The 11,539-nt window shown below is 39.5% G+C and overlaps 1 protein-coding gene across 1 annotated transcript; it reads left to right on the forward strand.

Moving 5' to 3' along the window:
* Window positions 1-2,824, forward strand: LOC134288895 (uncharacterized). Its single transcript, XM_062854826.1, has 2 exons — window positions 1-352; window positions 2,789-2,824. Exons 1-2 carry the CDS (start codon window positions 50-52, stop codon window positions 2,798-2,800), a joined length of 315 nt encoding a protein of 104 aa, XP_062710810.1. The 5' UTR covers window positions 1-49; the 3' UTR covers window positions 2,801-2,824.
* The last annotated feature ends 8,715 nt before the right edge of the window (window positions 2,825-11,539 follow it).

Here is an 11,539-nt window from a genome sequence, read left to right on the forward strand (position 1 = left end):
TTTTATTTACAGATATTCCCCTAACAAGCCCAGGTTAATCATCATCATCATGGCTACCAAGCGGACGGAGCAGAGTTATTTCATCGATTTGAAGAGATCCATCATCAGCATTCAGAAGGACGTGGCATTTCTGAAGAAATGTCAAAAGGAGAAACTAACACCCGTTAGTCATAGGATTAAGGTCAAGAAGCACATCCCACCCAGCGTCACCAGGAAGGCCGAAGCAGAGTACATCGCAGACACCATCAAACGCCACTACGCCAAGTTGGACAAGCTGACACTTAAGTGCTATTCCCTGCATTTAAAGTTGGCCAACGAATATCCGGAAGGTTTCCCATTGTTCCTCACCAAGGTAAAGCGAGCAGAGGAATGTGAAGCAGACAGGAAGAGACGACTACACAAAAAGAAGCTGACGAATCTACGAAACGAGACCAGAGCGGCAAAGGACACCCACACTCCAATTCCGATGGTTCAACCCATTGAAGGATTCGTAGTAAACCGTTCGACGCAACAGTTCACAGAGGAACAATTGACACACCTCAATAAGGGGTTAGGATATGCGGTTACTTCGAAGCCAGACGTGGAACAGATCATCGTGGACATGGAAACAGCGATCACACAGAACGTTAACATCAAAGACCAAAATACAGCCAGGAACATCGTAGCAGACGCCATCAAAACAGGACAGCGCAGTAAGGTAAATTCAGACGAGACAAGGATTGTAACGGAACTTAAAAAGAAACCAGTATACTACATGAAGGCAGACAAAGGTAACGCGGTTGTTATTATGGACAAGAAGGACTACGACGAACAGATGGAGAAGAAGATAAACGAAGGACCATACAGACATCTACGAGTAGATCCACTACCCGGACTAATTAGGCTGACAGACAAGACACTGAAAGACTGTAAACCCATCATCGGAGAGGCTCGTTTGAAGGAAGCAAATCCCATTCTTCCGCGGATCAAAGGTCTTCCTAAAATTCACAAACCCGGTCAAGAGATGCGAGAGATTATTTCAGCTGAAGGATCCCCTACCCACAAATTGGCTAAATGGTTAGTTCAAGAGTTCCAAAGTATGCCAAAACCCTTCCCCACCAGTTCGGTCAAAAACACTCAGGAATTCACCCAAAAGTTGTTGGAATCAGGAACCATCGAGGAGGACGAGATTATGGTTTCTTTCGACGTCGCAGCACTATTCCCAAGTGTCCCTGTAAAGGATGCTCTTAATCTTCTCGAGGATTGGTTACTACCCCAAAAGTCTGACGCAGCTTGGAAAGGAAAAGTTAGGACTTATTTACGTTTGGCCAGACTGTGCATGGATGAGAATTACTTCCAATTCCGTGGACAGTTCTACAAGCAGACCAAAGGTGCCCCCATGGGAAATCCCCTATCCCCATTTCTATGCGAGCTTTTCATGGCAAATTTAGAAACCAAGCTTAAGGAGCAAGGTTTTCTTCCGGAGAAATGGTGGAGGTATGTCGACGATATTTTCAGTGTGATCAAACGGGAAGCTTTATCTAAGGTTCTAGAGGTCATCAACAATGTACATAAGGATATCAGGTTCACTCACGAGGAAGAAAAGGAGGGAAAACTTCCATTTTTGGATCTACTAGTTAAGAGGGAAGACAGTTCGTCGTTCGAATTCGAGATTTACAGGAAACCTACCAATACCATGCGTGTCATCCCCTATTCGTCGAATCACTCCTTCCAACATAAGATGGCAGCTTTTCACCACATGGTTCATCGAATGCAGACTCTACCTCTAAGCGATGACGGGAAGAATAAGGAACTCACTCACATATTCGAAACAGCGAAAATCAACGGATATAAGGAGAGGACAATTCAGGCCATCATTGACAAAAAGGAGAGGTTGCGATATCGAGGATCCCTAACAACTCTTACCCCTATTTCAGAATCTTTGAAGCGAGTATCAGTCCCCTTCGATCAACACATCACTAATAATTTACGTTCTAGGTTCAGAAATTTCGGGATCGATTTAGTATTTTCTAGCAGAAGCAATCAGTTGAAGACTTCATTAGGCTCTACAAAGGATCCGGTCAATACCCTAAACAAGGCTGGCGTTTACAAAATCAGTTGCTCCCATTGTGATAAGGTCTACGTTGGTCAAACAAAACGGTCTTTGGAGGTTAGATTCAGGGAACATATGGCAGAGGTGGGAAAGGCACAGAAGACAGTGAATAGAGGTTTGGAATACGATTTCAGGTCGAAAGTTGCTGAACATGTCTTTGAGGAGGGCCACCCTGTAACTACAGAGGATATTCAAATTTTGCGAAATGTAACTTCACCTTGGAAATTGGACGTTGCTGAGAGTCTAGAGATATACAAACAGGTACCTAACACGCTGTTGAATAAGGATCAAGGTAATGGAAGTTCGTGGCTTTTCAAATTGTTACCCCCTAAGCACTCTCGTATGGCGTGCGTCTCATAATGTACCTGTGATACATGAACTTTGTTTACCTACCCTGTGCTGGAGGGGAATGTACCTATTCGGTGGTGGAGGGAAATTTTACCTATTCTATGGTGGAGGTTAATATAGATATAAGTTTTTGCATGCTCGGGAAAAAAAAAAAAAAAAAAAAACCTATTATTTTTACCTAAGTTGTATAAGACGTGTAGAATGCGATGGATCTCTTCAGTCGAGTCAAGTACAAGACACTGAAGACGACCTTACAGTTGAGGTCGAAATACGTATCTGTCAAAGGATGCAAATTTCTTAGTGGAATTCAAAGGAACCGTACTTAACCCGATTTTCTTTTATTTACAGATATTCCCCTAACAAGCCCAGGTTAATCATCATCAAGTTATTATTGCAAAATATACAAATAGGATGTTATTTTACTTAAGATGCTCAGAATAACTTATTTTGCTATGATTGAATATTTTGTTATTATTCAGTTATTTATTGTTATTCAATGATAACTCAGAAATAACAAATTTTGCAATGATAATATTTTTGTGCTTAGCGAGTTATTTAGTGTAATTCATAAATAACATAAGAATGATAAAACGAGATATGATGGCAAAATTTGTTAATTTTTTGTGCTTGGTTTGTTTTCCATTACGGTTTCGCCCACTCGGAGTTTCTAACTATGGAACGACTTTTTGATTATGCGAAGTAAAACAGTGTGTTTCTAATACTACATGAAACTAAAAACCGCTTTCATTCCATATCCAAAGTTGCTTATAAATCTTGATTATATGGCCGGGGTTCTGCTAAACCGAACTAAGCGCCAAAAACTTTATTCCGAGATAATTAAGCTTTAAGTTCAACCACTCACAAATAAACAACAGCTAAGATTATTTGAACCTTGTCCACACACATGTAACTTGCAAGCCTTTATTAATCATCAGAGACGAAGAATACATGTCAATTATTTGAAATCATTGATATAATTACACTTAATTTTTCAGTACTTCGCACTCAGTTCACTCTGGCTGAACAAAAACATTGAAATATGGTTTATAGTTCAGTGTGGCTGACTGTGTTTCTTCGTTTCATAGAAAACCAGTCGGATTGTGAAAAAAAAAAACTCGATTTTTCATCGCCTATGAAGTTGAAATCAATATCACTCACAATTCTTTACATGAATCAGAGAGGACGCGTATATTATGGTAGCATGGAGGTTTCAAAAAAGTTTGAAATATGAACGGCGGAAGCTCTCCCAGCTCAGCCCTTCCCACCTATGTTTTTTTATAGGCGGTGCATGTGCAGGCACAGAGCAAGAGTGATTATGTAAAATGATGTCCTTGCATGTCCTGAGGTCCTGAGATGTGAAAATGGAGCAATTTGTGTACTTCAAATTTATACTGGTCGAAGAAAACCATGAAAATGATCTGCCAAAGTGAACTAAGACAAAAAAAAAGTTCGAAAATATTAAAGAGATTCGAACTTGGGTCCTTTAAGTGATAACCAAGCACGTTACCTCTAGGTCATTTTACTTAGCTGAAGGTCAGTCGTTATGTCTGAATCAAGTTCTAAACATTCTTCTCTAGCATGGTTTTCGTGAAAACGGCATTTTTCGATCAGCCAAAGCGAACCAAGTGTTTGATTTTTTTTCAAGCTTTATTATTCTTATTAGACCAAGCCCACTCGTGGTACACGCAACAGCACGTCGTTAACGATTTTTAATTTCGTTATCCACCCATTTTCGCACCGGTCGTTCGTTTCCATGTGAGTAAAATAATGATCGGTCGCCTTTCCGCACCGGTGGTCTCTATTCTATCCGTACAATCGGTTTTTTGCACTTCCGTAAATCATCGCAATATTTTGTTTACACACACACATTGATGACGTCAAACCCGACATTAACCTATCATTGACCTGTTTTCATTTTGGCCGGAAAACCCAATATAGACCCAACAGTTGTTCGATGTTGGTCCAACAGTGGCCCAACATACGATAAAAATTGACCCGACTTTGACCCGACATTGAACAATTTTTCAGTCTGGCGGAATTTTGCAGGGTTTTTCGTGTTTCGTGCCCTTCTAGTCATTTGAATGACAAGTCTGACCTTAGACCCTCCAAAACCCCCGAAAATGCCCCTAAAGCCCCTCCTTTCTTGAGACTCCCTTGAAAGTCCCCTGAAACTCCGCATGACCCTCTTTAAATCTCCTAGTCAATCTCCCTTCTTGAACTTATTTTCAACCTTGTACTCCATTTAGGTAATAGACTGAATCCATTTAGGTAATGAATCCATTTAGGTAAAAATTCTATTTAGGCAGTCCCGACTCATTACCTAAATGGAGGTTTTGGTGTATTTCTATGGTGTTATTGCAAATCTTATTCAGGATAATAATCTGTGCTCATATTTTGAAAGAAGGGGTTTTGGATAAGACTGAAAACTGTTAGTAAAAATTTCACTCAAATAAATAATTCCCTTGGAGATTTGTACCAGTTTTGGTGCGTTTCAAGATATCATTTTCTCAATAATGTATGAATGTATTTAATCCCGGAATTCAAGCAATCTTTTTGCCTTTCTCGTACACTAAGTGTACTGGAAAGGCTATATGTTCACTCCAAAAATGACTTTCTGATAGAAGGCCCGGAGGGTCAAATCACATATACTAATCGACTCAGCTCGACGAATTGAGGTGATGTCTGTGTGTGTGTATGTGTGTGTGTATGTGTGTGCGTGTGTGTGTGTGTCTGTATGTGTGTGTACAAAAAAACTCACATCACTTTTTGGCAGTAAACCTCATCCGATTTCAATGACCGACGGTTCATTCGACGCGGAATCTGGTCCCATTGTTTCCTATTGAAAATGGTTCGGATCGGTTCAGCCGTTCCGGAGATATGGCCATTTAGGTGTTCCGGAACGGTACCCCAGGAAGGGACCAGATATGAAAATGCATCAAACCTATGCATGCGACACATCAAACCACGGCATTTTCAATAACCTGATGAGCGGTAAGCAGAAAAATAGTCTAAGACCATATCTGAACCGGAAGTGTTCCGGAACCGGTTCCGGGTTTCCCGCCGGAAGTGGCAAATATCAAAGTGAACCAAACCCATGCATGAGACACATCAAACCACGGCATTTTTGATGACCTGATGGACAATGAGCAGGAAAACCATCTCAGACCATATCTGAACCGGTAGTGTTCCGGAACCGGTTCTCGGCGTCCCGCTGGAAGTGGCCAAATATACAATTGAACCAAACCCATGCATGCGGCACATGAAACCACGGCATTTTCGATGACCTAATGGATAATGAGCAGGAAAATCATCTCAGATCATATCTGAACCGGTAGTGTTCCGGAACCGGTTCTAGGCGTCCCGTTGGAAGTGGCCAAATATACAATTGAACCAAACCCATGCATGCGACACATCAAACCACGGCATTTTCGATAACCTGATGAGCGGTAAGCAGGAAAATAGGCTCAGATCATATCTGAACCGGTAGTGTTCCGAAACCGGTTCTAGGCGTCCCGCTGGAACTGGCCAAATATACCATTCAACCAAACCCATGCATGCGGCACATCAAACTACGGCATTTTCGATGACCTGATGGACAATGAGCAGGAAAACCATCTCAGACCATATCTGAACCAGTAGTGTTCCGGAACCCGTTCCGGGGTTCCCGCCGAAGTGGTTAAATCTGAAAGAGAAACAAACCCGTACATGCGTCACATCAAATAGCGGCTTTTTAGATTACCTAATGAACGGCCAGCAAGTGTTTCGGAATCGGTTTTGAGTGGCCGGAAGAGGCCAAATGTAAAAGTAAACCAAATCCAGGCATGTGACACATCAAATCGTGGCTTTAGCGATAACCTTATGAACAGTTAGCTAGAAAATAACCTTACGTCACGCTAAAGACAACTGGTAGTGTTCCGGAATTGGTTCCCGTCGAAATTGTCAAACCCTGCATGTGACACCTTCAATAAGGCAATCCATGACGACTTTTCGCGATGGGGGTGACAGCCAAAACTGTAAACACAGTGTGAGTACAACTTAACAAAGTTTCGTCAAGTGTCGTCGTGTTCAACTGCCACCCCGATCATCGATTGTCAAAAGTACATGGTAAACAAAACAAATCAGCTGATCGCATCTGTCTCATGGATTGCCTTATTTGCAGCGTTTTTGGTTAACCGATGAGCAGTTAACAAGACAATAATGTTAGACCATATTTGGTTCAACCCGTAGTTACCCGGAATCAGATCCGGGTAGTAAAATGTAAAATTTAACCAAACCTATGGATGCGATACATCAAATCACGACCAGTCTTGTAAACATTCGACACTTTTTACTACCTTCATTCCGATGCCGCAGTCGGGTGTCAGTCGGCTTTGTTCCATTCGTGCGCTATTGTTACCTCTTACCTACACACAACACGAGCAGTAGAACGAAGATCAATAAACATAAGAAAGGGTCAAATCAATGTCATCTGACACGATGACATGTGTTTAATTCTAGCTTTACGCATAGATTTTCAGCCAATTCCGATTACACTAGTTTACAGCATTTTTGAACTCGGTAAGCTGATAATCATTTTTGGTGTAGAATCATGCCCTGAGTTCGAAAACGCGAAGGAAAAAAATTACAGTAGAGCGGAAATTTTTTCGACTTTCCATACAAGGTTGATAATTTGAAATCGATTTTTGTTCTATTTTTAAGCAAAGTCGCTCACTTCAAACATCTCATTCTTCGTAATCAATGCTCCGATTAAGCTGAAATTTTTACTGTAACTCGCCTACATATGATATGTCAAATAAACGTCGAGAAAGAATTTTTAGGTTGTTTTTTTCTTATTGAAAAAAATACATTTCTTCAAAAAATTTTGGGAATTTTGCTAAAATTAAAGAAGATTGTCCCTAAAACTCGTCAATATCTTGAATTTCATCAATCTGACGCAAAACCTGTATTCAGGTGATCGAATGGTATTGTATTCAGCTTTCAATTTATGGAAAAAGATTTAAAATTGGTTGAACAAAACGCAATATATTTGAATTTTAGTAAATTACATATTTTGAAAAATTACAAAACTCGATATTGAGCTAAAACTCAAAAACTGTTCTACTTTAAATTTTTTGAAGATCGGTTTCGAAATCAGCACTAAATTGTGCTTCAAAAATTTTGGTCGTTGACAGAAGTTCACGACTTTCGTTTTATTTTGTAAACTTGTGTTATGAATGTTAATATTAGTTTATTATTGCATGTTGCATTGAATACGACACACAGATGGGCAACATAGCTCTTATTATGGAAGAAGACAGGAATAACAAAAGCCGAACTGTCTCCTAAACCGCTATCGTGGTGAAGTGCATTCGTTTGACATTTTTGTTTCGAACAGTAGTTTGATTGCTTGTGTTGCGAATGTCGGAGACAAAGGAGGCCGAATATCGACGAAAAGGTTCAAATGACTGTGATCTCTAACAAGACTGATCACGACTTATCGACAACCTGATGGAAAAATAGGGTCAGACCACATTAGATTTTCGGTAGTGTTGCGGATTCAGCTGTGGCTTCGAAAGTGGTTAGAAGTAAAAGTGAAGCAAACCCATTCATGCGATATATCAAATCGCGGTGATTAGGTAAAGGTGAATAAATAGCAATAAAATATTCTCAGACCATAATTGGGACACCCGGTAGTGTCATGGTCCATGACTCATGGAATCAGATCCGGCTATCCCACCGGAAATTACCAAATATAAATAAACCCATACATACGACACATCAGATCGCAGATTTTTTGATAATCTAATGAACGGTTAGCAAGAAAATAGCCTTAGATCACATCAGAGACTAGCTGTTGTGTAGCAGAACCAACGTTCATGTGAAATTCGTGGCTTTGTTTAATGGCCTGCTAAACGTTAGGTATGAACAACAGTGACGAATAGGTCAAAGTTCTCATATATGAAAGAGAACAAAATATGTATAGACAAAACTAAACCGATCTCATTAAATCGTACCATTCCAGATTCCTAAGATGTAAATTTATAGCAGGATGGGTCAACGTTGAATGGAAAAATAAGAATTTGATCGCGTCAACAGAAGATGGTGGCTGTTTTAAGGAATTTTGAGCTCTAAAACTATGTAAAATAAGTGTATTTGGTATGGGAAATATGTTCAGAGTCCACCAGAGTATCCAAGATAGCGGTCCAAAGTCCAAGATAATGGCCCAGTATTCAAGTTAGTGCCTATTTTATAGGATTTTTAATTTTTGCATTATGGGCATATTTTGTATGAAAATATGTCCAGAGTTCAAAGTTTGTAATCAGAAAACCCAAGCTGTGCGCTGTTTCTCAAGGTCTGCAATATGACTATAGTTTGAATGGGGAAGAATGCCGGTCTTCATCCAAAACTGGTAACCAGAAAATCATAAACGACATGCCAAAATTCAATACGGCGACTATTTTATTTAATTTTAGGTGCAGTGTCCAAAAATGAATACCAGAACATCCAAGATGGTGTCTCAATGTTCAAGATGGCGGTTAGTTTAGTTGGGGTAGATATCCGGAGTCATAAAATGATGACCGGAAAAATCTAAAATGACGTTTCAAAATTTTGCGGCTTCATGACACTTGTTTGGTTTTGGATCGTTGTCTTATATTTTCTGAATATTGGATGTTATGCTAATATAAAATGTATCCATATTGAGTAGATTTAGCAAGCAGTTTTCATTTTGTATTTATGTCAATGTCATCAACATGTCGCTCGAGTTTTGTTGAAAGGATGTTTTAAAGCACGAGAAAGTCACCATCACCGCTAGGTGGATTAATTAGGGTTTTTAAATTATATGTTTGTTGCTTACTGTATGACTAGTAGGTTGAATTTTTATCTAAAATAATATCCATCTCTTTGATATCCATGTTGCCTTTCTCGCAAGAAATTTATCTGAATTTGAGATTTTGAGCATCTTTTTTAATAATTAGGTTTATTGAATAATTACATCCCTTGCATTTCCAACACATTTATTACGTAGTTGTCTCCTTTACAACTTCGCGTAGGTCAAAATTCTTGAATCCTGGTCATAGTAGAAGCTGTCTTCTAACAGTCTGCGATAAGTTTTCGCAACCTTTTTTCATAAACGTGTATTTTAACATCAGCTAATTCTATACTCAGTCACAACCTTTTAGTTACAAAGCATCAATCGGAAATCTTAATATATATTGCGATATTTTATATACTGGTATATGAATATTTTGTTGGAAGCAGATTCTATGCGCTTGAAGTAGACTGCGTATTTGTCAAAGTACATAATGAGCAGCCAGTACGGAACCACCCTGGTAAGCAATCGTGTTGCTTTTCTTGTCAATATTGATGCTTGCAGCATATTATAGATATGACACATGCATCAAAGCGGCCAGGTCTACTGCGTTGTATTTACGCGCAAAGATGATTCTTCGAAATACTTGGAGTACAGAATATTTTCTTTCGGCAAGGTACTTCTCTAATTTACAGGGGAGGAAGGCGATCCAGATAGCATGTTGATGAATATGTTTTAAATATATGAAAATGTGGATAAAAGAGCTACGTATAAATGTGTAATATTGGAAAGATCTCCCCAATTGTTGGGTTGTTTTTAAAGATCTGATGTCGAACCTCCTATTCTGTATGAATGGTGTTATTCGCATGGGGTCTTCGCAGATTTTTTTTTTTGCTTTGCCTTATTGTTTCTACAAGGGTGAAGTTACCCATTTCGCACACTTTCTTCCTAATGTCTCGTTTATTTAATTTATATTTTTAAATTTATATTTAATAAACCACCCACTGACGACCACCATTTTCAAAAACAGCAATCAAACCAATACTCCTTTGCCTTTTTCGAAATATTCACGACAAAACGAAAGGCGAGGCACATCTCTTTCAAAGCGGGGGATCTCAGCCCGGAAAGTGAAGCAAGAAAACCTCGTGGTCACTTATTACCGTCAAATGGTATCTTTCCGGGTTAGAAATTACGTAAAATTTCAAAGTAAGTAAAAATAAAATTTTTAAATATTTGATGCAAACTTCATTAAATTCCTACCTATATAAAACAAGAAAATCATTCTCTAGATTCTATATACCTGGCAACAAATCCATACTCATGTTCTTTCGTCTCCTCTTTACGCTACCCAGAGAGCTAAACGCGAGAGAGCGCACGAGCCTACGGATAGAGACCGTACTTTGCGTGTGTCTATATTCTAAGCCCTGCTACGAACCGTACGTAAACTTTTCGCTTTCGAGCCCTACTTAGCAGCGACCGGTGCGGTTCGTTTCTTTGTTCGGGGCTCTACTTAACGTTAAAACGCTTGATTGAGCCCATGAGTGGGCTTGGTCTTAGCCTTGTTGTTCAATGACGGCTTCTGTGTTAAATTATCAGTATGAGGTGTGTCGACATAACGCAGGTATTTAAAACCAGTTGATTTTTGTGTTGTTGAGAATAAATAGATTCTAAAATGCAGTGGATTTGGTTCGGTCTGGCTGAATGTGATTTGGAAATGGCAATTAGCACCATCGAAACATAATTGTATCCTCCAACATCCGTATTTCTAATAACTTGTTCAATTCTCCCACAGATTGTTACTGTGAGTCAGTTTGAAGTTAGAAATTTGACGGAGATGAGCATAACTTGAAATGTTCTTCATCTGGACCAACACTAAAACATTTCGCTGATTATATGGAATGGTTTACAGTTCACTCTGGTTGGATGCAATTTTATTTTTTGTATGTTCTGCCAAACAGAAATTTTGAATTTACTCCACGAAGAGCTGTCAGAGTTACTGGATTTTTACACTGAAGGTAGATCATCATATTCTTCATCCAATGGTTAAGAAAACTCATTTTTTCAAAAAATGGTCTTTGGTTCGGTTTAGCAGAACCCCGACCATATAATGCATGCCATAAGTGAATAGTTCCACCTCCTGGCCTACCTGAGCGTTTAGTGGGAAAATAATCAAGACGTCACGGCATGGACAGCACTTGTTCAAGCACACCTCCTGCAGCCCTACGACAAGGGCGTAGCCAGCTTTTCGGTTAAAGGGGGGCAAGAACCCTTAGCAAATTTATACCTACTAGCTTTTATTGATAAACGCA

The sequence above is a fragment of the Aedes albopictus genome, chromosome 2, assembly GCF_035046485.1.
Source record: "Aedes albopictus strain Foshan chromosome 2, AalbF5, whole genome shotgun sequence".
Lineage (NCBI taxonomy): Eukaryota > Metazoa > Arthropoda > Insecta > Diptera > Culicidae > Aedes > Aedes albopictus.

Excerpts from the sequence above, each read along its gene's own strand:
- LOC134288895 (XM_062854826.1), top strand. The coding sequence starts at position 50 with ATGGCTACCAAGCGGACGGAGCAGAGTTATTTCATCGATTTGAAGAGA.